We start from the raw sequence: 24,914 nt of genomic DNA, 5'->3' as shown, positions 1-24,914 counted from the left end.
CTCTATAGGCTGCAATTCTCTATAACTGGTTCCTTTATACATTAGGTGGTAGGCGCTGTAAGTTTAAACATGTTTAAGTACCGTAAGGTGGCCCATGAGTGCAAAAGGTGCAATTTGGCCCTCACCAATCTCAACAGGGAAGACCAATTGATGGTGGGTCAATTGCTTAAATCTCTGACTCGTTGTAGCGGAGACCTAGAATCAAAGTGGAGTTTAGGATCATAATAGCACTTAAAATTTTTTATTAATGGGACTAACCGTGTAGTAGTTTCATACCCAATCAAACACCTCCTAAGGCAGGATTTGACCCGAATTTCCGCCTTTGATGAGATTAATAAGAGTAAGGTTTAGCTGAACACTTTAGTTGTTTAGCGGGCTATGGAACCAATGATAAGGTTTTACATAATAATAAAATACATGGGCCTGCACCTTTTACTGTGGAACCCATGAATTTATTACTTGTGTGGAATCTCATCATTGATGAACAACCAAAGCATTCAGTTAACCTGTAATGGATTAATGGCCCTACTGTCACCCTAATCTCTTTGATGAGATCGCAAATCAAGCCCATGTTGGACTTCCATGTGGATGAATATGGAACTTACAGCTGACTAAACTGAGGACCACCATTTGGCATAAGCATGAACAAGCTGAGGAACTGTGATGTGGTGCACTTCAGTATGGCTGGAAGGTTAACGTTGGTGCATGCTGAAAGCCTGAAACCCCTGAACGAGGTGGGGACATATGGCAAATGCTGGACATTCCCAACTAACCACTAGAGTTAAAGTCCAGATCTCCTACCCGCAAGAACTCTATCCACATCTATCCATATAACATTGCAGTCATAAATGGGAAATATCTTATTTTCCTACATAGTATTATGTACGGGGAAATATTCTCAATGCACAGAATTAGTGTATTGTGGATACATGTGAGCAGAGTTCTTGTGGGCAAGAGATCCGAAGTCCTAAAATCAATGCCAATACTTCCGAGTTCCTTGTCACGCTCTCCGTGGACTCTCAACAGCTCGGGCATTGGCCAATCCGGAGCTTAACATTCGTCCCACAAAGGAAGAGCACAATGGCATTATTCGGCACTTATATAAGGGCATCATGCTACCCAAGGTGAGACTCTTTATGTTACCAAGACTTTAGAACTCTCTACATCTTTTTTGTTCTCTTGCTCTCTAAAGTTTTTCAGCTTAGCTTGGCTTAGCCAACCACCTTACTCTTTATACAATATTGTAGGTGGGGAAGATTAACCAAGTTCTGAACCTGTTTTAAGCATACCGTGACCAAAGTGTCATTGATTGGAAGGAGGAAAGGAGCATGGGCCAATCAAAACCACAAGTGTTTGTGTATCCATTGTCATGTAGAGTAAGTTCAAGATCCATTTAAATATGGACGGCCCACCATTAAGGGTATCAATTACACCAGATTTGGTCCAATCTGATCTGGTCCAATATGAATTCATTATAGATGGACCAGGTCTAATCTAATTTAATAAATATTCTGGACCACTTTGGATTAATCCAATTCAATGCCTGGACCATTCAATCTATTCAAATTCAATGCCTGGACCATTCAATCTATTTTAATTTAGATTGGTTCCAATCCAAACTTGGTCTATTGATACCTGTGTTCTTACATTTTATCAATGGATCAGATATTGATTCAATCTAATATAAAAACATTAGAGATGGACCAAGTCCAACCCAATTTATTACGGATGGACCAGTTCGTTGACACCGCCCCTACCCACCATCAGAAGAATCCTCCCAAATACAAGGGAGAGAAAACTATTTACGAAACCAGGGGAACTAACTTTTGTTTGTTTTTAGCAACACCATAACGAGAGTGTCCTCAACTAGGTCTCACCTAAAAGATTACCTTGTCAACAATAGTAATAATAATAAAAAAAGCATTACGAGTTTTTTAGATTTTGAAAGATGTTTTATTGAATTTGTTCAAGGCTATGTTTGGTTTAAGGAAAAGGTAGGGAAAAATGGGAAAATTCATTCAAGGTTTGTAAAAGTTTTCTTATCTTTCTCTTTCTTTCCCTATTTTTTTCCTTCTAATCAAATGTAGTCTAAGGCTCCGTTTGATATATGGGATGGGGATGAGAAAAAGAGAATATTTCAAAAATATTCTCTTTTATTATATTTGTTTCGGAGGTAAGAGGGGGATGGAATGAGAAAAAAAAAATAAGATGTCAATCCCAAAATCATGAATTTAGGGTCGCACCAAAACATTCGATTGGAACTTGGTATTGGTATTCTTCTATCTCCTTCCTCCCTCCCGCATTCCTCGTCCATTCGATTGGAACTTGGTATTCTTCTTCGTCTTCCTCCTCCCTTCCGCATGCCTCATCCATTCGACTGGAACTTGGTATTCTTCTTCGTCTTCCTCCTCCCTCCCGCATGCCACGTCCTTTGTCGCAGTTTCAAGCTTTGCTGGTTTCGATTGGTGTTGTGATAGCTTCGAGCTTCGCTAGTTTCGCAGGCTGCCGCTGCCAGTAATCGGAGGAATAATTAATATGCAGTTCATTCGCTGGTTTTGCAAGCCGCCGCTACCGCATGCCTCGTCCATTCGCTGGTTTCGCAAGGCGCTGGATTTGCTGGTTTTAGGAAATAAAGAATGTGGCAAATGAATTGCCGCTGTCAGTAATAGGAAGAACAAGGCTGCTGCCACTGAGAGCTGCAGCTGCAGTGAGAAGGGAGGAAGAAATAGGGACGGAAAAGTGGTAGGAAGTCGGATGAGGGAGGAGAAATAGAAAATAAAAGAAAGAATAGAGGGAGAGAGGGAAAGAGAGAATGAGAGATCGGAGAGGAGAGAGATAACCGCCACCACTCTAGTTCGAACGGCGAGGAGAATGAACAGTAGATTCTCTCCAATACTTCGGTCCTTCGGTCCTTCCGTCCCTCTTACACTTTCCCATCCCATTCCATCTCGATAAAACCAAATAATATAAAATTAAATTTTTATACTTTCCCATCACATCCCACCCAAATCTTCCCGAACCTAAATGTCTACAGTTTGGAAAGCATTGACGCTGTATAATATTGTAATTTAATTTTTATGGCCTGGACGTAAAGCCAAGAGGCCCAAGACAAGTGTCGGCAAAGCAGCATCCTGAGTTCCCTTTCAAATTTTAATAAATACATTGGGAGTCTTAACTTTATAAACAATTAGTCTCCATACTGTTGCTACTTGCTACCATCACATGTTTCTGTCGTTGTCTGTGCTAATATATAAATTGTATACACAACTACAAACTGTATCTCTCACCAAACTCATTATGAGGAAAATAATATCACAGAAACACTGAATTGATAGAAATGATAACATAGAATTAAAATGCCAAAGATCATATAGAGGTACCAAAAAAAAAAATTGCTAGGACATCTTTTCCATGCTGTCTAATACCTGCACAAACTGTACAATCCCTCTTGGCCAATGAATTCCAATAGCAGTAAGGACCAAGAGAACTCAACACAGTCATAACAAAACCAATGAAGCTAATAAATCCTTTCCTCTCGAAGTAGGCTGTAAAGTAGCATAGAATAATTTCTTTACACTGCATCAGATAACAAATTCTGCAGTCGTATAAACTGGTCCCATTCAAGGGCTTGAGAGAGTAGTGTGAACTTTTTCTGTAATATCAATACGTTTAAATTTTTTACATAGAATTTGATTTCTTTTTTTTTCTTTTAATTTTTGTTTACTCTCCTATCATTCTACATGGTCTTTGCACCGAAAAAATCAAAAACCATGATTCAAAGCTAAAAAAGAAAGTAAAAGGATCTTCATTTTAACCAATCAATAAGCAAGAAACTTGAAAATAAAAATTATTTTGATAAATGATTCTGACCTTATTGCAACTGTAAACTCCAAGTACAGACATGTAATTTACATAGATTTTTCTTCTACTCATTTATAACATTAGGAGGTAACATCTCATTGACATGGATTATATTCAGACCTGCCAAGTTTCAAGTCAGGCCTCATAAATTTGCAAAGAGTAAGTTTTCCCAGATGCTTCTCTAGCAACGTGATCTATTGATTTACAAGGCCATTCTCCTCACCATCTTTGACTCCATCAAAAATCTCATCGTCTTCAAATCCTGTTCAATATCCAAGTTAACTTAATTGCATGTGCATCTTTAATCAAGCTTACAAATTAAAGAACTGACATTACCTGCATCCAAGCCATAGGCCTCATCATTTGGGGAAGGTGCCAGCATAGCATTAGCTAAAGGCTGGTCAAGTGCCATCCAATCTGACCTCCCATTGTCCACCGTCATTTCTTCCTTCTCTGTGATCCAGTCATCAACTGTGTCAATGTTGTCAAAGGAGATCGGATCCATAGCATCCAGCTCTTGATTCTTTCGAAGAATCCTGTACATAATGATAAAAGAATATTGCTTTTTCATTTCAAACACGCATCACTAACTGTTCAGAATATGATTAGTAAACACCATAAGGTGCAACCATTTTTACTTACCTTTGACGCAACCGCAAGTTGTATTGAACAAAAACAAGGTTACTGAGCCTTTGATGCTCAAGACGGTTTCTTGTGATGTTATGAATTTGCTTGAAGGAAATCTGATTTTGCTTGAACCCAGCTGCACTGCAAGTTTGATTGAGAATACGAATGGCCAAACGTGCCAAATTTGGACAGCCCCCCCCATAAGTAGACCACCATTCAGCTAGAATGATCAAGATTTTGAAAGAATCAATTATGTGAGAATAAAATATAGAACATAATGATAAAAAAAAGGTAATGCAATGCTTTAGAATGAGAGAAAATTGGATCTTAGTTCTCCCTCTTTCATGCATGTTGCAGTCAATAAAAGGAACAAGGCTGATGGGTGAGGAGAACTGCCAACAGCTTGGCAGATGGCTTAACCAAGCAAGGGGTACATAGAACACATATGTTTTGGGCTCAAATGTAATATTGAATTGGGACAGCTTCTAAAGCTGGTTTCTTTCACAACTTGTTGTAATCCTGTTTTCTTCTAATTAATGAAATCTTTTTTCTGTGTTGCTGATCAAAAAAAAAAAAGGGGGCCAAGGCCCAAAAACCTAGATATAATAGAACAAACATCAACCCCAGCAGCTGAGTCACTTGAGATCCCCCCCCCCCCCCAATGTTTACAACAGTTTCCTATCCATTGAAATAATATATTGAATGTTAAATTTTTTGCTTGGGTTGCTACTGAAAATAAGTGCTTTTTGAAGGAAATGCATGAACTTGCCAGATAGCTTCTGAGTGCTATGCAGCAAGGAATCAGAGACACCCAACCATTTGTTCCTTCACTTTGAGTTTTCTTTCAGAATATGGTCTCACTTTTTTAAGGCTATATCTTACCAAAGCTGTATGCCTAGCTCAGTCAAATTCTCTTAAAAAGCTGGAAAGTTGAGAAAATGTGCAAGGGGAGGATCCTATAGTCAGCAGTACCTCTGGCTGTGTTGTGGGCTGCTATTTGGGGCAAATTAAACAGGAAGATTTTTTAGCAGAAACACTATCAAGAAGAAAAGCTGATGAAGCTAATAGTTGATGATCTCAGAGGCTGGTTAAGTGCTAACATACTTTTCAAGGAGGATGTTTTAACTTCATCTTTTTTGACAGTTGACTTTTTGAGGGATCTTAAGGATGTTCATTTGTACAGTGAACTGAGATACATGTATACCTAAATTTTTTATTAATACAAATTTACTTTACTGCTTCAAAAAAAGGAATACATTGAATGGTTAGAATCATTCGTCTGTGCAGATTTTTGTTGGAAGAAGACTCACCTAAATATACAGAATTAGAACATAGAAATAATTTATAAAAATAGCAATACTACCACAAAAATGTTGTGAGAAATAGAAACAGAAAATGTCATCTTGATTAAATGGTTAAGCTAAATCAAGAGAAATATATCAAAAAATGTGTTCTTTTATTACCAGAAACAAGTTTCTGAGTCAGTGAAAACCACCTCCCCCAACAAAAAAAGATAAAACAAAAAACAGAAATCCCATATCTATTGGGTATTGACTTTTAAGAGTAAAGAACAATACCGTTTCTGCCATTACACTGCAATATACAAACAGGCTAATATAAGTAAACCAACAAACTAAATTTAGAAAATGAATACAAGCAATAACAGTAAACACAACATCAAAAGTATAACTACATCTGACGAAAGAATCCGTACCAGGAAGCATGGTATTTCTGGCTCTAATTGCCATCTTCCTCCCAAAATCACCAACAGCATTCTTGTATGAGCTCAATTCCTTGGTGATTTTATCTTGGGTTTTTATCTCGGGTACTAATCTCTCAATACAATCCAACATCCCTGACATGATTTCATTATGCACATCTCCTTCAATGCTGTAGAAAAACTTGGGATTAAGGTAGAAACCTGCTGCCTGGAGAGGGCGAGGAAGTTGTCGGTTCCATCTTTGATCTATAACATTCCAATAAACCAAGTAATCCTTCTTCTCAACCAGTTCTTTCTTGATTGCCTCTTTCACTCGGTACATGCCTTCATAAATGTAGCCCATCGCAGGCCTTTTCTCACTACCAACCATTCTTAGAACTCGCAAGAGTGGTTCTGTCAAGTTGACGATACTGCTGCAGGAAGACCAAAATGATTGACTGTAAATGACATCAATCATCACAAGCCCTTCTGCCTTTTTAGAATATGGACAGTCCATCCATTCCTGTGAAGTAACCATGTCCTGCAAATTACTTTTAAGACTGACCATATTTTTCAAGATTGTAAAGTCTGTTGCAGAGCGGGTGACTGCTGGTTGTATTAAATCTTTCCCATATGTATATTTTCTCAGCATATTCAAAACTTCAACATGATTATAAATAAATCTTGTCATTGATTTAGCATGACCCAGTACTGCATTTATCCACTCAAATTTTCCAATATCCTCAAGCATCAAATTTATACAATGAGCTGCACAAGGTGTCCAATACATAGTAGGAAATGTCTCAGTTAACCTTTTCCCAGCAATGGCATAGTACTCTATACTATCTGTAATAACTTGCAGTACATTTTGAACCCCAACTTCTTCCACCACTTCCTTAAGCAATTCATACAGAGCATCTGGTGATCTAACTATATCTGATGCATCAACAAATTTCAGAAACACAGTCCCTTCGGGGCAATAAACCATGAAGTGTATCAAAACTCTACCCGTCTCTGTTGTCCATTCATCAGCCAGTATGGAACATCCAGTCTTTGCCCACGTCCCCTTGTATTGGTCCACTAAACTCTTGACTTCTTCAACTGACTTCTTCAAAATCCAGCCTCGAATGTCATGATAAGATGGTGCTCTTAGCCCTGGTCCTTCTGATACAATAGCATCAATCATTGGTTGGAAATAGACAGAGTTGACTGCATCCAAAGGTGCTCCAACATCATAAAGAAACCGACCTATTGCCATATGCACATGATCCTTTCCCCTTGGTAACCCTAAGGTAAGGTTGCTAATGGGATGAGTATTAGAAGTCATAAGAGGAGAAGGATTCCCCGTTCTCCCTATCATCCTATCTGAAGTCGTTCCTTCTTCCTCCTTTGCTAATAAGCTCAATGGTTCACCCGTATCAGGGGTTGAGAGCAATTGAAGTCCAGTGATTGCTTCATCGTGAGTAGCCACTGTTTCCAACTCACCAGGGCCCAGGAGACGTTGACCGTCTTCTGTTCTCTTTTGTTTTCTCCTCGATTTTACAATAGACCCTTCTAGGCTCTGTCGCATGATACGCCGAACATCTGGATGGACTCTAGGGCAAGTAGGCCCATTTCCCTTCTGACCAGCTAAGTGTTCTTTAATTCTATGTATCCCCCCACCCGAAAACATTTTGCCACAATAGATACATTTGAGTCGGGTTCGATTTTCAAACTTAAACATTTGACAGTGCTTCCATGCTACATCGCGTTTTAACGCACCAACAGGTACAGGTTCTAGCTCAGATTCCATTTCCAACTAATGATTGATTCCTAGAAGCAGTAGTAGCGACCTAAGTGGAAGAGCAATGTAGCAACTAGTCCATAAGACAACAAGCACTTCCCCTCTTCAAAATAAATAAAAATAAAATTAATTAATTCACAGGAAACTTAAACATCGATGTTCGTTGTGAATAACATAATAATCAGTACATGGCATTCCCTGCAACATGACATTTCACAATCCAACTACCAGAGAAAGAAAATATATAGCAAGAAGATTTCATATGTTACTTACCTCTGATCTTGTATTTCTGTCTTTTCACCTCCGACGATGGCCGAAACAGAGAGAAAGAGCGAGAGAGCGAGAGAGATAGAGAGAGAGAGAGAGGGGAAGGGGGAAGAGAGAGAGAGAGAGAGGCTCTTATTTTATATTCAAAGGGGGAAAAATAGAACGACAGGCTGGTTCATTGTTTATAAACCATCGGAGAAAGTGGACGTTTAACCGGACGAACCAGTTAGATCTGTGGGCAACGGGTTTCTATTTTACCTCCGACCAGATCGGGTTTACCGGATGGGCCGGTATCTACTAGTCAAACGCTCCTCTTGGACCGGTTCTAAGGAGGTGGAACGGACATCCGGTGGCCGTGGTAGAGCCGACGATGGTTCGGATTCCGGTTAGACCGCCCGGTGAACGGCGTTTTCGGGGATAAACCAGTGTCATACTGGAGCTTTTTGACAGGTATGCTTTTCCTTTGGTTGGTTATTTCTGAGAACTAGCGAACAGCAGCTCGAATTTCTTTTGCTGCTTTGATCGTCCAGATCTGGTCGACCGGCGAAGCGCCTGCCTGAGTGATGGACAGATCTGCACCTTCCCGAGTTTCAGGTACCGTTAGAACCCTGTTTTATTCGTCAATTTGGTGTTTAAGTAAGAGAATTCTATATGGTGGTCCAAAACTCCAACCTGGTTCCACCATTGTATAATGCTTCCATTTAGCTTCTTCAATCTCCATGATCTCTGAAACTGGATGATTTTTTTCTTTTCTTTTCATGAATCGGTTCTTCATGAGTATTATGGTTAGCTTAGGGTTAGGATTAGGTCTTTGATGAGAATATCAATTACGAGACCCTCATTTGTTGATCCCGAGCTTTTTGATTTCACTGGAGATTACCCTTCCTTTCTTTCTTCTGAATTGAATGATATAGACCCAGTCCATTTATCTGATTCCTGGGAAAGAAAATACCACATAAATGTTTGATCAGCAGGAAGAAATTTGTGTTAAACTCGAAGAAATACTAGCCTTCGAGGTGATTAGAATGAATAAGAAATCTCCTTTACATCAGCTACTACGCTGCGCTTCCAAAATATCAACCACCAAACCTGTCAAATAAATAAACATCCTTCATGAGACATGAACTGCAAAATCAAAACAAACTACAATCACTCACTAGATAAATAGGCCTACCACATTACTGGTAATGCTGTATAATCTTGGAATATTTCAGTTTACAATTACCATAAGTAGAATAGAAAAACGAATTAAATCATGCTGAATTTGTAGCTAAACAATTTAAGAATGCATCAAACTGAGGCAAGAGAAGCTTTGTGGTGAGAAAAAGGGGTTATGTAGCAGACTTTATATCTTTCTTCTGTAAGGACCAAACTGCAAACTAACAGAGGATGAAGAATGGTGATGCTGAGAGAAACTTGAAAAAAAGTAGGATTCCCAACCCCACCTTGAAATATAGTCACCAAAAAAAAGAAAAGAAAAACATCTTGGGGTTGATATTTCTCTCTTATAATGGTACTGCTGTTCTTATCCCTTTTATGAAGTCCAAGGCTTTTATGCAGAAGGCATAAAAGCTATCCTGGGATTTCTGTCCAAACATTTTGTCCTCTCAAGCTATTGGATCCCAAGGCTGGCAAATGCTTTGTCAGAAATGTAAGCAAAATCTGGATTGAATTGTATTAATTTTTTTTCCTCTGGTTTAATAGATTATGTTATTATTTTGTTGTGTTGGAGAATCTATTCCAATATATCGTGTTTCCTTTCTCCATTTCTTCGGGCATGCTGTTCTTCTTGTACTCTTTTGTTCTTCTGCTAGTGTCAATGTCTACAGTTATCCATGAAGGGTCTGCTTACATGGAAAAAAAATTGACACACAATTGATTGCTTCTGTATAAAATACCATCTTCAAATGTTTGGTTTGTGCACAAAGGTAGACAGAGAAGAAAATGTTCATGGAAAATGCCCTTTATAAAATACAATGATTTCTTGTTTTAAGTAACTCATTTTCTATTAAGATAGTCAAGTATTTCAAATTACACTCCAAGATATCTACTGTGACTCAGTTATTCAACGAATCTACTTCTCTTCCTTCATCCCCCCCCCCCCCCACCATTCTCTCTCCGTCTCTTGTCTGCAACTACTGTGATGATCTCCACAGACTGCTGTCTCAGCTTGAACTACAAAAACTTCAGTGGTTGTTCATTTCTACCATGTCTAAGAAGATTTTCCATTGTTCCCCAACAAGAGTGGTTCCTTGGATGTTCTAAATTATGTAATTCAATCCATCTGAAAACCCTGTTTGTTTTTGTTACTTCATCATATTCTCTTTGATTTTGTACACCAAATTCAGATCTTGACCTGGACTGTTGAAGTAACTTGGATTTTAGTTTGTTTGATTTCATATAATACCTTCTTTAAAAAAAAAGTATTTTTTCTTGATTTGCATAATACTTATCACTTCGCTCTTTTATTATTTTGTTTTGTCTAGGAGAGATTAGGGTTTTACATGGTCAGATCATGAGAATACCTGAAGATCAAATTTCAATTTTAGAAATATTCTTGTTTACCATTTTTCTATATGTTTATGTGAATGTGAAGTTCCAAATAATAATCTTGTCAAGACACTTATATTGCAAAGAGTTTAATAATATTATTGTTGAGAAAGATCAAGTTCTTGTGTTTTCAGGCAAAAAGCATAGCTAATATCTATAAGCCCAAACCTGTGTTTTTAGTATTCTTCTTCTGGCTTATCTTGTGATTCCACATAAACAAATCATCAGTTTAACTGTGTATGCCTACTTCTCAAGAGATACACAATTTCATTGTACTATTAAGAGAATATCTTATCACTTAAACTGGTCAACATAGACCATTTGTCGGTTGTTGTGTGCTCAAGAACTAAGTCATGAGTTTAGAGCTCAGTGCTTGTAGCTATAGGTATTTAGCAGACAGGCATCTCACATTAAAAGCTTTTCCAATCCTTTATTTAGCTTCTAAAGTAAATAATATTTGATCTTAAGACCTTATTTCGAATAACCACTCTGATCATGCTTAGAATTATCCAGTTTGGCTAGATGCATTTAATATTCAGATTGTATATTGATTAAGCTTTTGGAGTCAAAAGTGATTTCATGGGCATATCAGCCTCTATTGGAATGAATCGTCATTATGTTTTCATTTGTGTTGTTATCATTTGGTCATTCTGCTTGGAAACAGCCTCTCTGTATACATGCAGGGGTAAGACTATATACATCTGTCCCTCCCCAGACCCTGCATTGGCAGGAGCCGCATGCACTGGGATGCCCTTTTAAGTTATCATTTGGTCATTCTAATTCCTGATCTGAATCTTTTCATTTATATATAGATATTCCTGATCTGATCTGCTTTCACCAAGATGACCAGTCCTATGGTTTACTTTAACATGATCCTAACAAACTGAAAAACTAAATAAAATAAAACAAAACAAGTATTTTGAAGGTTCAATTGCAGCTATGACATGAGAGTACTAATAGACGGTGGACCTTGCCACAATGGTTGGGTTGTTCCATTGCGACCTGGTGACCAGGGTTCAAACCTTGGGAACAGCCTCTCTGTGTATCTGCAGGGGTAAAGCTGCGTCTGCCCCCTCCAGACCTGCATTGGCAGGAGCCTTGTGCACTGGGCTGCCCTTTTTTTAAATGAGAGTGTGAATAATATTTGTGACCTTTTACCATCTTCCACATGACAAATTCCTACCACATCATAATCTAGTTCCCATAAACCTTTCTTCTTTTCAGTGTTCTCCACAGTCCATAGTTGATTTACGCTATGTTTGGTTTGAAGGAAAAAGTAGGGAAAAGAAGGGAAAGGTAAGGAAACCTTTACAAAGCCTGTATAGGTTTCCTTACCTTTCCCTTCCTTTCCCTACTTTTCCTTCAAACCAAACACTGTGTTAGTGAATCCATGTTTTAGATGTGTTCCACTATGTCTTACTGCCAATCATTTCTTTGAAAAGCAACATGTCTTACACATATTGCCTCCTTTCCATCTTCCTCTATAAGATTTTTTTTTTTCTGGTAGCATCTCAAAACAGAAGCCATTGGAGATAAAGCTTGTACACTTTTCCCAACATTAGGGATTTGATCATTGATGACAACATATTTATGTAATGGATCTTTATATGATTCAATCCAATTAGGCCACTGTAATATAAAATATTAGGGCATCTTATTATTAAAGCCTTACTTCTATAAACCAAAAAGGAAATGGCTTGAAGTAGTAGAAATGATTTTAAGAGTCCATAATTCATACCAGATATGACACTGATAGAGCAGAATGGTGGAACAGGATTCATGTAGCCAACCCTATATAGCTGGAACAAGGCTTAGTTGAATTGTCTAATTAATCAATTGTATATTTTTGTGTGTATACACATGCACTGTCAACTTGGAACCTCTGTATATTTTTGCCTATTTAGCAGGTGGTTTAGGCTATAGTGGTGCTAATGATGACCTGAGGCATGGCCATTCTTCATCAATGCAGGCATACTAAAATTGGAAATAGAACATTCATATTGCCAACTTATGGTGATTTAAACACCTCACCAAATGAAACTGAGCTTAAAAGATGAGGATCCTACTTCAGTTACCATCATTCCACCTCTGTCAATACCATAGTCAGAAACATATCTTGCCTTGCAATCCTTGACTAATTTTCATTTCTGGGATTTTATGACCTTAATTATATTCACCACCACTACTCACATATTTAGTATTGAATTTTTCATTTATCTTGCATATTTCAGTTTTGTTTTCCAAAAAAAAATTGTCAGCTTTTTGAAAACCGGTACATTAAACTGTGTTTGTTTGTGGTGTAAATACCGGACCTGTGTTATATTACACTCCGGTCCAGTTTTGTAGCCATTTGGATGGAGTGTAATCAAACACCAAAAATTGATGTAAAACTCCATGCACATCGAGTTTTACATTGACAATCGAGAGGAAATGTAACTTCGATAAAAACGATGTAAAACTTTAATTTCAATTTATTTTCATTAATAGGTAGAAAGGTATTGTGTTTCTGACTTTATTCATGCACAAGCAGTGTTTTAAAAGGCGTGAGAGGCGTACACCTAGAGGCGCGCCTCCAGGCGAGGCGCTCCCAAAACGCCCTAAGGGGTATGCCAGAGGCACTGACACCTCTGAGGCATACGCCTCAGGTGCAAGAGGCGTACACCTCTTGTGCTTTTTTCATGAGGTGTGCTAGAGGCGTACGCCTCATGCACCTCATGCACATCTGATATAATAAGACAGAAAAAAAGAAAGAAAAAAAAGTAAACGAAAGAAAAAGAAAGGGAAGGGAAAGAAAAAGAAAGAGAAAAGGAAAGGAAAGGGAAGGGAAGAAGAGATAAGGGGAAAGAAAGTGGTTTGCCCCTTGCCCCTTCAGCTGGGGGGCGAAGCCCCCCAGACCCCCCCGCCCCGTTTTTGATGCAACCCAATTTGTTTTTTTTGAGTTAGGGGGGTCTCGCTCCACTTCAACAAGACCCCCCCCCCTTTGAACTAATGTTATGCAGCTTTGTTCTTCTTATTATAAAAGAATTTTATTAAAAATAAAGAAAAAATGAGATCCCCCCCCTTCCTCTTCATCATCCTCCTAAACCCCCCTTCTCTTAAGGAGGCTTATACCTCCTTGTGTTTGGGAGGCTTACGCCTCTTGCGTTCTGAACTACACCTCACGCCTCTAGGTAGTGGAACGCCTTGCGTCACACCTCCGCATTTTAAAACATTGTGCACAAGATAAGGGATGGCATTTTTGTAGTTTTGGTGAATAGTGTTCTGGGTCACACAGTCACTCTATAAATAGATGTATTCTCTTCCTTTTGATTTGAATGAATGAGGATTTTGTTAGAGTTCTCTTTCTGTCTTTTGATAGTTTATTCCAGCCCTACTGCATCAATTTGTTGTAAGCATTTTGGGGTAGATTGTTTTCATGGATAGGAAAATACAGGGATAGTCCATATGGCACTTGTTTTCGTTTTAGCTCACTTTTTGTTACTATGCATACAGGATAGACAATGTACGAAAAGGTCTTGAGTTCTGCACGGTGCCTTGTTGTGCAGGGATTTGTAATCTTGCTTTTGATAGGAGTAATGCAATACTTTACCAAAACATTTATCTTATGCTAAAGCCTTTTCCACATCAGTCACCTTTTTTGCAGTGAATTCTGTTAAACATGGACTCATGATCATGACATTCTGGATAATAGAGTTTCACAATGTTATGATCATAACTAGACCTGGCAATTGGGTTGGGTGGGTCAGGTTCGGGTTGGGTCAAGACATTTCGGGTTGCTTTCAGGTCGGGTTGAATTTCGGGTTGGGTTATCAAATGCTAGACCCTAACCCTAAATGTTCGGGTTAGGGTTGACCCATGGGTCAATTCGGGTCATCCCCCCAAAAAAACTGAATTAAAAAAAAATAAAGAAAAAACTGCATGAAAATGCCAAAATTAAAGAAATAAACCTTAAGTTTCCAAATATAAAATTAAAAAAAATTGAACATTTAACAATTTAAAGAGTAAACAATAAAGAGTAAAGACTAAATGGAAAAAATTAAGGAGTGGAAACTTCTAACAATGCATAAATAGTTCCAATTAGACTTGACAATCGGGTCAGCGGGTTTACCCATGACCCAACCCAGCCCAGTTTTTCTGGGTCGGGTCGGGTCATTCTCACATTTAGGTAGCTAAGTATGAGACCCTAACCTTGTTTTTTCGGGTTGGGTTGGGTCGGGTTCGCGGATTAGGTCAACTTTTTGCTAGGTCTAATCATAATGGATGATGAGAGAGGATAACTTGCAAGTAGACCTGTTCATGGGCCGGGCTTTTACTCATCATTAATGGAAATACGCTAGGCCCGAGCCCGAAGCCCGACCTAATAAAAAAAATTACAATTTTCCCTATTCAAATTAGAATTAAAAATTCAGATTGTTTTTTTTTTTCCTATTTAAATGAACAATGGGCCTACAAGATGGTTTTTTTTCCCTTTCTTTTACGTTTTAAAACACAGCTTTACATTCTTAAATCAAAAAATTTATTCAAATGGACATAATCACATAACTCATTTTAAGTCTGATTTTAGGTCAAGTCGGGCCGGGCTATTTTGACAAAACCCAAGCCCGCTCGAATTTATTGTGGACTGGGCTTTTTGGCCCGAGTTTAAGACTGCAGGCCTATAAACATGTTCAAGCCTGTCCAAGGGTCGGGCTTGCAAGCACCTCCTTCTAGGGCTGTCAACGGACTCTGAAAGTTCGAATTCCAATCCAAGTATCCTAGATTCAGATGGTATGTTTACATAATCAAATTGAATGCGGATTTAACTCTATCCAAAACCAGTTATATTAAAACATATGTATATATATATATATATATATATATATCAATTTTAAAATATAAAATTTGCATAATTATATATAAACTATAAAAATATAATTCTATATATTATATTATATACATATATATATAATAAATTCAATATTTCATATTTATATTAATTTATTATATACAAGTTAAAAAGTAATTTCTTTTTTCTTTTTTCTTTTTTTATCAGCTTCTTTATTTTAAAAAATGAAATGGAGTCAGATTAAATCCAAATCCAATCCAAGTCTGATGGGATTTGAATCTGATTCGAGATCTTCAAATCTGATCAGATTTTGGATCAGATTCAGATTTCAATTTTCATAAACTTGCTGAATCTGATCCGTTTACAGCCCGGTCATGGTACCTCACCTAAGATTTATATCACGACTTGATGGGTAATTTGATGTGCCAGTGATTCTTTTTCCATGTCTAATAACATGGTTAACCAACTTGTTAACTAATTATAACAATATTTGGCCATGGAACTAGTGATAATGTATTGCAGGCTTTGATCATTTCCTTTTTGAGAATACACACACACACATATCATCATCATTTGTTCCAACCATATGGGTCAGGTACATGAATCCTGCTTTGCCATTCTGTTCTGCTCAGTGCCATATCCATCATTAAATGATGGTTGCTTAAATCATTACTTGTTACTTCCACCCAAGTCCTTATTGGTGTGCCCCTATCTCTTCTAGCCCTTCCTACTTGTAGCAGACCACTTTTTCTAATAGGTTCTGTAGATGGTCTTCTACATATCCACACACACAAAATTCTTCTTTTTCCAAAGTAGGGTATTGTTAGCTTTGAATTATGGATGGTTGGTTTTAGGTTTTCTTCTATTTGAAAAATGGATTAAATTCCCCCATTGTCTTCAATGTGATATTGAGGATAAGTATTATTATTCTTTTCCATGGACCTGAATTTATGTTGGACAACACATGGTTCCATGGACATTAGAGTGATATTCTTTCAACCCACCTTGCTACATCTGACAACAAGTAGCACTTAAGATCTAGAAATGAAGATGCCAAGTTTGACTACTGAAAATGATATGGTACCTAAAAAATTGATAATCGTCAACTTTGTGTTCACTCAAATTCATGTCAGTGATGAAGTCTTTTAGATACCCAACTTTTTTGGTTCCAGAGAAACTGCTCAGTATAATCTAGACTTACAGTAAATCAAATTAGAACCATTTAGATGGACTATAGAATGGTGTCCATCCTTGCTCTGAATTGAATGGCATGAACTTCATGAGATTTGGCAGTCTGACAATACAATTCCTGGGAAATGCAGTTTGTAATTGGGTCATATGATTTTATCTGCAAAGTTACCAGGTCAGAGTGGTTTCATGGCATGTATAGTGGCTTCTTAAATGCTAATTCCAGGCATCTGCAGATGCCTATCTATTGCCACTTGACACATAATTCGGAGGTGCATCAAAACGGTCAATTAAACTGTAGTATTTCTCATGTGACTTAGTTCATTAATGGTTCCCCTTCCATTATTTATTTTTTCAGGGCTTTAAGAGCATTGACTACAGAATCAAATACATCTCACATTGAAATTTTGGCAGTTCAGGCTTCTGCAAGAATTCAAAGTGATGCCTGTTACATTGGTTATTACCAGTATAGACGCTTCATTCAATAGTACCAGTATCATCACTTTTGAAACTTTCCCACTTTCATGATAAATTTGTTCATGGCTTCCATACAAGACTCTAGCTCAACTGTGAGAGCACTTGGGAAATGGAGTTGGACTCCATATATTCTCAAGTTTGTCTCTTTTTCATTTACTTGATGTGGGTTTCAATACATTTTCTTAATGACTCAATCTTATAAACTTCAATTAAATGGATAGTGACTATAATTTATTTGGTAACAATCCACTCCAGTGATAGGGGGTGTGGTTTTCCTTCCATTTGCACCCTTTTTTGTTTGGTTAGATCAACCGTTCCAAGGTAGGTCAGCTACTCGTCGATCATCTTTGGTTGTGGCAGAGAACATCCCTGTTTGTAAATCACCTGGCCAAAAAAAATCAAATTATCTTGCTTTATAAATTTATTTATGTATTTTACTCTTTCTGGTTATAAGTTCTGGTCTGAATTTATCAAGTCAGTTTGCTTGGACTCAAGTCATTAGTGAATCCTGATTTATGTTTTTAATGATAAAGAATCCTGATTTTATTTGGTTAGGCTTGACCAATATTCATCTGAACAAAGTTCCTTTGATGAGACAAAAAGTCTTGGACCTTCCTTTTATCCAGAATTGAAACATCACCACGACTGGAAGCCGGTGAAGAAACATCATCCTCAGTTGTTCACCAAAGCAAGAAAAGTAATGGTAGGCAGCAGGGTGTTATTCAACGAAGATGTCAAATCACGAAGACGTTAAACATAAACACAGAATTTTGTTCAAATCCAGGGGGGTGTTAAGGAAGGCGGTGGCGGTGCTATGCCTCGTCCTTTTGGGATTTAAGAGGCCCATCATGGCCCGCATTGTGATGCTAACATTCTACGGTTGTACCTGCTTGCAAGGTTCAAGGTAACGATAAGATACATCCAATTGGTTTTCATGGTCAGTTTGGTGGTATATAATGGGAGTTGGGAGATTTGAATTTGGGAGTTATAACTGATAATGACAACTTTTGGGCCCTAATATTAATAAAAATAATTTTTTTAACATAATTTTTAAAATAGATTATTATTTTTTAAATATATCAAATAAGGACAAAAATGCTGTTCATTTTCCACTTCCAAACACTGTTCTTCTTTTTATAACACCGTCGAAAAGACTGCTATGGCTTACTACTAGGAGGCCAAGAGAATCCGAGGTAACAAAACGAAGCTCAATTTCTCTGAAATGAAGCTTGTATTGGTTCCATCACCACAACCACTACCAGCCAAGAGACGATGTTGCTTCTTCCCCAACTCAGTCCAGAAGAGTTTTTCGGTCACAGTAGGACAATTGGATATGGCCACGGGCACGTCTTTTCCTTTCAAAGAGGAAATATTCTACAATTAACACACCAGTAGTGAAATCAAACTGAAAGAACAGATCTTTAGTTTGGAATCGTTCCCGAAGCTTGAGCCTGAAGCAGTGGAGCCAGTGGGGAGTGTGGAATCGGAGGTGGGGAGATTTGTCCGGTGGTCTGAAAGGAGGAAGGAGATGAACAGTGTTTCTACCTTTTTTGATATTTTTTTAAAAGGTTACCTTATTGTAGAAATTATGTTAAAAAGATTATTTTTACGGATAATAAGACCCAAAGGTTTCTCTTATCAACTATAATCCCTATGCAATGCTTATGTACGAAAGAGTGGTTTCACCAAATTATTATTTTTAATTATTTTTATCTTTTTTACCTTTTGATTTGATGTTTTGATTGGGTCTTATATGTATCGATGTTTTGAGCTTGAACCTTGGTTGCAATGGAACAGTGCTATCACCATAAACGCAATCCATGATGGAGATTTTGAATTACAGCTTCACAAAAGAACAAAGCATAACAAAGAATTTTGATTAGAAAATATATAATAAAAAAACCTGTTTGCAGATAGAAGCAACAATTAAGTAGGCTTTCCTACAGGACCTCTCTTATTATTTCTGCCATGGATGTATGTAGCCAATCCAAATCATCAAAGCTTAGTAGAGAGCCCTTTAAATTGGCCACATTTGGAGGGTGTTTGGTAATTGATATCTAGTGTTGCACAAGTATTGTCTTTGTACATGATTCAGCTTTCAATTGTTCCAACTTCCAATGCCATCCTTCTACTGCCGCTATTTCAACTCTGATTGCAGCTTCTCATGTTAGCACTCGGGATCTGCTGTTCACACTGTTATGTATCGTGGGTTGGCGGTGCGGCAATTTGGTTCAAGTGTTGCCCATCCATGCCAGACTGGTGGTGCCTGGTGCGGCAATGGATAGGTTATCTTTGAAACGAAATGATCCCTACAGTTTTGAGTTTTCACAAGTCACAACTGTTCTGTTCTGTTTGTTTTTCTATGCAATTTGGTTCAACAACAAAAGCAGGTACATTTCAATTCAACCCTGCTTCATAATAAAGACTTCGGTTAAAACTTAAAAATGTTACAACCAATACATAAATCAGTAACAGCTATCATGTGGAGAGTCGTCTGCCGCACTTGAATCATGTGAACTAAGCAGTCAGTCCGTGGGCATAGAAAGAACCTTTATATAACTTGCCACGTGGCAAATATTGAGAAGCTCATGACCCACAGAGGGCAAATACAAAAAATAAAAATAAAAATGATAAGATCTCAAGTTTTCAAAGAGTTTAAAGTGAACTTTGACCACCGTCCGTATATTTGCTTCAGAAACACATTTTGGATAATAATTCAAGCTGATTTTTTTACTCAAGTTGGGAGGGGCCCATTGAATGTCAAGTCCTGATAATCCTAATCTAGGACAGCAGCCAAGTATGTGTGGGACCCTCATACCGGTGGTTAACGGTTAGAGGTCCTGTCCTGTGCCCCAAGACCCAAGCGTTTTTGCCAACATTATGATCCAAAAAAAAGGCTTTTTTGCCTACATCAAAAGTACAGCTACTTAGATTTATATGGGATGATGTTAATACACTCACTCTACTAGTTGGATTTCAGATGAAAAAAATAAAACAAAATAGAATGGCCTCCAATTCACCAATATTGGAGAAAACCTATCAAATTAATAGAACAGAAGGAAAGAACCAGTTTCTATAGTCTACACCTTCCTAACCCCTCCCCCCACCCCCCTCTCCAAATAAAATGAAATAATAAAAAGTAGATCATGCTGTTTACACACAGATTTGTAAAATCTTCTTTAGACCAATTAGTAGTCCTCGCCATTTTACAGCAATTTAGGTTACTAAGGTTAAAACTATGAATCATGAACCTCTAAGTATACACTATTACTTCACCATGCTTTGCCCTACCTAGTTGTCATGTGAGAGGGTAGGTAAGATCTAAGATGTCATCAACCCTCCCAGACTACAACAGCAAGCCTTGCAAATTAAGATATACTCTATCATGTCTGCCCCTCCAAATTCCCATCACTGTAGCCTTCCTGCTGACATTGAATTTGAACATCCTCCTCCTCAACATCATCATCATTGACTCCATCATATATCTCATCATCTCCATACCCTGTTCATTGTCAAAATAACTTATTTTTTATAAGATTGTCAAAATAGCTTAATTATCTGAGTGTAAATATCCTCATTCAACTTACTAAATAGAGGAAATGGCATTACCTTCAACCATGCCTTCATCCTCATTGTTTGGAGATAATGACTGCATAACATTAGCTACAGGCTGGACAAGTGATGTCCAATCTGAATTCACATATTCTCCTAAGAGTATTTCCTTCTCTGCAACCCAGTCTTCAACAACATCAATGTTGTCAATGGAGATAGGGTCCATTGCATCTGCTTCTTTATTCCTACGAAGTTGCCTGGAAAGTCAGAAGATGATATTAGTTTCTTTCCCTTTCCAATTCCCTTTATTTTCCTAACTCGAGGTCCAGTTGGTTTACTTACATTTGCTTGAATCGCAAGTTGTACTGAACAAAAAGAAGGTCATTGAACCTTTGGTGCTCAAGGCTGTTTCTAGTTCTGTTTATTTGCTTGAAAGAACTCTGATTTCGATTGATTCCGAATGCACTGCAAGTTTGACTGAGGATACGGATGGCTAACCGTGACAAGTTTGGACAACCTCCACCGTAAGTAGACCACCACTCAACTAAGAAGAATAAGATCATGCAGAAATCAGTTGAATGTTTTGAACGTATGAAACAATAACAAAACCACACAGAGAAAATCTTTGCATTGGTAGAGAACAGGAAGTAATTGATCCTTCATCTGTCAGATGACACTTTCAAGGGGGCTTCCCCAACCCCCAGTGCAGGTCCAAATGCACAGAAAGCAACCATAGAAGATATATTATGGATTGTTAACCAAAACTTATGAACTTTCAAACGGAATACCTTGGACAATTAGAATCATTTGATTGTATTGACTTTCACCTTCAAAGATCTTGAGGTGGTGATACCCATCAAATGGTGAGCCTCAACCCCCATCTGAAACCCAACTCTGGCATGGGATAAGAGGCAATGTAAACAACCTCTTACCATCATTCCATGGTGATGTCAGCATAAGTTGACTCTCTAATAACTAATAATAATTGTAGAAAGAAATTCTATTAGTTATCAGAGATTTTTATTTCAAAGTAAATGCTACAAGAAATCCATTGTGTAGCTTCTGTGTGCATGCATCATACCATCCTTTATAAGTAAATGCTTCAACTCATTTTTTTCTTCACAGATGTATCTTCATTCACAATTATAAGAAAATAGTAGGACTGTAGGAAAGCAAAACAAGATGGTTGTCCAACTCATGGATCTTGGAAATAGAAAATACTTTTGTTCCTTTTCTTTTATTCAAATAGGGATGATAAAATACACAGGATAGGTGGATTGTCCCTTGAACCTTTTTTTTATTATCTTGTGATGTCAATTTTTAAGAAAATAAAGGCTAATATGGCATTTATTTTAAAGAATAATTAAAACGATGTTCCTTAAGGAACTTATTTTTACATACTTTAGTAATTCACTTGTCTTATATTGAGCTAATATTATTTATATATATGAGGAAATATTGTATATAATAATATATAATACATTTTAATATCTAATAGTACACAAAATTCCTAAAAATTATTTAGTAGATATTAGAGAATTATAGTAGTAAAATATGGAACCAAGTTGGTTCTTCGAGATTTTATTAAGTTATAGTAAAATAGGGGCTTACTATACTTATATGTCATTAAAACAAAAGAACAAATAATTACAAGAAACAGCAAATTTTAAAAGAAAATAGTAAAGACAACTTACATCAACAGAAAGGATCTTACCAGGAGGCAAAGTATTTCTAGCTCTAATTGACATCTTCCGCCCAAAATCCCCTGCAGCATTCTTGTATGAGCTCAGCTCTTTGGTGATTTTATCTTGGGTTTTTATCTCAGGTACTAATCTCTCTATGCAATCCAACATCCCTGACATGATCTCATTATGCACATCTCCTTCAATACCATAAAAGAAACTAGGATTTAGGTAGAAACCTGCTGCATGAAGAGGACGACTTAGTTGTCGATTCCATCTTTGGTCTATAACATTCCAGTAGACCACATAATCCTTCTTCTTGACCAGTTCTTTCTTGATCACTTGTTTTGCTCGGTACATGGCCTCATAAATGTATCCCATTGCAGGCCTCTTCTCACTAGTTACCATTCTCAACACTCTCAAGAGTGGATCTGTCAGACGAATGATAGAAATGCATGAATTCCAGAAAGACTCACTACAAATGACATCAATCATGACAAGGCCATCTGATGTCTTTGAGTGTGGGCAATCCATCCATTCCTGTGAAGTAACCATTGTCTGCAAATTATTTTTAAGACTAACCATGCTCTGTAATGTAGTAAAGTTCGTGGCAGAGCGAGTGATTGCTGGTTGTACCAAATCCTTCCCATACGTGTACCTTCTCATCATATTCAAAACCACAGGATGATTGTAGATAAATCTTGTTATTGACTTAGCATGCTCAAATGTTGTATTTATCCACTCAAACTCTGAAATATCCTTGAGCATCAAATCTACACAACGAGCTGAACAAGGAGTCCAATACATCGTAGGGTATGTTTCAGTTAACTTCTTCCCAGCAACAACATAATGCTCTGAACTATCAGTAATCACTTGTAATACATTCTGAACTCCAACTTCTTCCACAACTTCCTTAAGCAGTTCATACAAAGCATCTGTTGAACTCAGTATGTCTGATGCATCAACAGATTTCAGAAACATAAGTCCTTCAGGACAATAAACAAAAAAGTTTATAACGCTTCTACCTGATTCTGTCATCAATTCATCAGCCAGGACAGAACATCCAGTCCTTACCCATGACCCCTTATATTGATCCACTATACTCTTGACCTCTTCAACCGAATTCTTCAAAATCCATCCCCGAAGATCATGATAGGATGGAGGTTTGAGCCCTTGTCCTTCAGACAAGATTGCTTCAATCATTGGTTGGAAATAGACAGAGTTGACTGCATCTAGAGGTGCCCCAATATCATATAGAAACCGACCTATAGCCAAATTCACATGTTCCTTCCCCTTTCCTGGTCCTATGGTAAGGTTACTACCAATTGGAGGTGCATCAGGAAGTACAGGTGGAGGAGAAAAGTTCTCCATACGCCCTCTCTTCCTCTTATCTGTACTTCTGTCAGTCACCTGACCCATTTCTTCCTCCCTATTTGCTAACAAACCCGAATTCTGTTCTACTGTATCTGGGGCCGGGGCTGTTATCAATTGGAAACCAGAAGTTGCTTCCCCAGGAGTGGCAAACGTATCTAACTCGTTAGGTGGTGCCGGGGTAGTAGTGCCCTCAAGAAGAAGAGGAGATGGGCTAGCATCCGTCTTCTCTTCTGCTATCTTTAGTTTCTTCTTCCTTTTCAGCACGCCCCCATCTAAGCTTTGCTGCATAAGCTGCCGGACCTCAGGTTGCACATTAAGGCAGGTTGCTGCATTGCCCTTCTGACCAGCCAAGTGTTCTTTAATCCTATGGATCCCGCCACCCGAAAACATTTTTCCACAGTAGATACACTTGAGTCGGTAACGGTCGCCATTTCTGAACATTTGACAATGCTTCCACGCCGGGTCATGTTTTTGCGAGCTAACAGGTACCGGTTCCGGTTCAGATGCCATGACCAAACTTAAGAAAACAATAGGTCTTAAACCGGACAGAATGACTCTTTACAATTTGAAAACACTGGTGCGACTGTTCCAGAGTCTACAACAAAAGCTTCCACTCTTTAATTGAAAAACAAATAAATAAATACAATAAATCAACACAGGAAAGACCCTTTTGCTCGCAGGCATATATTTTGCGGAGAGAGTTCCAGTCCAGAAGCCAAAAATAAGGGAAATTAGCCGGAAAAAAAAGGGGGCCACGGTACTTACTTGTAACTTTTGAAGTCTTCGAACGCTGAGCGCGCGGAGGGGCGGATGGTGGAGGAGAGAGAGAGAGAGACCCCTTTTCCCTGTTGAAGAGAGGGAAAGAGGAGGGTGAGGAGCGGGTCGCTGCTTATAAACCGCGGAAGGGAGTCGAAGTCTAACCGGATGAACCGGTTAGTTATGCCGAGGGCAGCGGGTTTCTCTCCTTCTCGAGCCGATCTTTATTTTACCGGCTCAGCCGGTATTTACGCGGTCAACTTCCCAGTGAGT

At 38.1% G+C, this 24,914-nt stretch overlaps 2 protein-coding genes and 2 long non-coding RNA genes across 5 annotated transcripts; 1 reads left to right on the top strand and 3 right to left on the bottom strand.

Moving 5' to 3' along the window:
- Positions 1–2,119: 2,119 nt before the first annotated feature.
- LOC148868741 (uncharacterized) lies at positions 2,120–3,006 on the bottom strand. Its single transcript, XR_016107711.1, has 2 exons — positions 2,841–3,006; positions 2,120–2,616 (listed from the first exon to the last, which is right to left on the bottom strand). It is a non-coding gene; the product is annotated as an uncharacterized LOC148868741 (long non-coding RNA).
- An 828-nt stretch (positions 3,007–3,834) lies between these two features.
- LOC148868740 (uncharacterized) lies at positions 3,835–8,387 on the bottom strand. Of its 2 annotated transcripts, none has more exons than XM_088972167.1 (5): positions 8,244–8,387; positions 6,203–8,073; positions 4,504–4,708; positions 4,198–4,397; positions 3,835–4,123 (listed from the first exon to the last, which is right to left on the bottom strand). In XM_088972167.1, the coding sequence occupies exons 2-5, from the start codon at positions 7,977–7,979 to the stop codon at positions 4,056–4,058; spliced, it is 2,250 nt and encodes a 749-aa protein (XP_088828293.1). In that variant the 5' UTR covers positions 7,980–8,073; positions 8,244–8,387; the 3' UTR covers positions 3,835–4,055. The 2 variants fall into 2 exon arrangements, with proteins under 2 accessions (XP_088828293.1, XP_088828294.1); XM_088972168.1 differs by having other exon boundaries at positions 6,203–8,019; positions 8,244–8,382.
- A 295-nt stretch (positions 8,388–8,682) lies between these two features.
- On the top strand, positions 8,683–17,558 carry LOC148868739 (uncharacterized). The gene is made up of 2 exons (XR_016107710.1): positions 8,683–8,831; positions 17,159–17,558. It is a non-coding gene; the product is annotated as an uncharacterized LOC148868739 (long non-coding RNA).
- A 2,883-nt stretch (positions 17,559–20,441) lies between these two features.
- Positions 20,442–24,788, bottom strand: LOC148868738 (uncharacterized). The gene is made up of 5 exons (XM_088972166.1): positions 24,651–24,788; positions 22,544–24,480; positions 21,172–21,373; positions 20,887–21,086; positions 20,442–20,779 (listed from the first exon to the last, which is right to left on the bottom strand). The coding sequence occupies exons 2-5, from the start codon at positions 24,393–24,395 to the stop codon at positions 20,661–20,663; spliced, it is 2,373 nt and encodes a 790-aa protein (XP_088828292.1). The 5' UTR covers positions 24,396–24,480; positions 24,651–24,788; the 3' UTR covers positions 20,442–20,660.
- Between the last annotated feature and the right edge of the window lie 126 nt (positions 24,789–24,914).

The sequence above is a fragment of the Nelumbo lutea genome, chromosome 2 (genome assembly GCF_056320005.1).
Source record: "Nelumbo lutea isolate HS-2025 chromosome 2, American lotus-T2T, whole genome shotgun sequence".
Taxonomy (NCBI): Eukaryota; Viridiplantae; Streptophyta; class Magnoliopsida; order Proteales; family Nelumbonaceae; genus Nelumbo; species Nelumbo lutea.
This window is presented reverse-complemented; position numbering and strand designations above follow the sequence as displayed.

What these genes read in the sequence shown, in the direction of transcription:
- LOC148868738 (XM_088972166.1), bottom strand. Translation starts at nt 24,395, where the DNA reads ATGGCATCTGAACCGGAACCGGTACCTGTTAGCTCGCAAAAACATGAC. An exon ending in TAGAAATACTTTGCCTCCTG is followed by an intron (nt 21,374 to 22,543) that starts GTAAGATCCTTT and finishes TATTCTTCTTAG; the next exon opens with TTGAGTGGTGGTCTACTTAC. An exon ending in GGATGAAGGCATGGTTGAAG is followed by an intron (nt 20,780 to 20,886) that starts GTAATGCCATTT and finishes GACAATGAACAG; the next exon opens with GGTATGGAGATGATGAGATA.
- LOC148868740 (XM_088972167.1), bottom strand. Translation starts at nt 7,979, where the DNA reads ATGGAATCTGAGCTAGAACCTGTACCTGTTGGTGCGTTAAAACGCGAT. An exon ending in CAGAAATACCATGCTTCCTG is followed by an intron (nt 4,709 to 6,202) that starts GTACGGATTCTT and finishes TGATCATTCTAG; the next exon opens with CTGAATGGTGGTCTACTTAT. An exon ending in GGCCTATGGCTTGGATGCAG is followed by an intron (nt 4,124 to 4,197) that starts GTAATGTCAGTT and finishes GATATTGAACAG; the next exon opens with GATTTGAAGACGATGAGATT.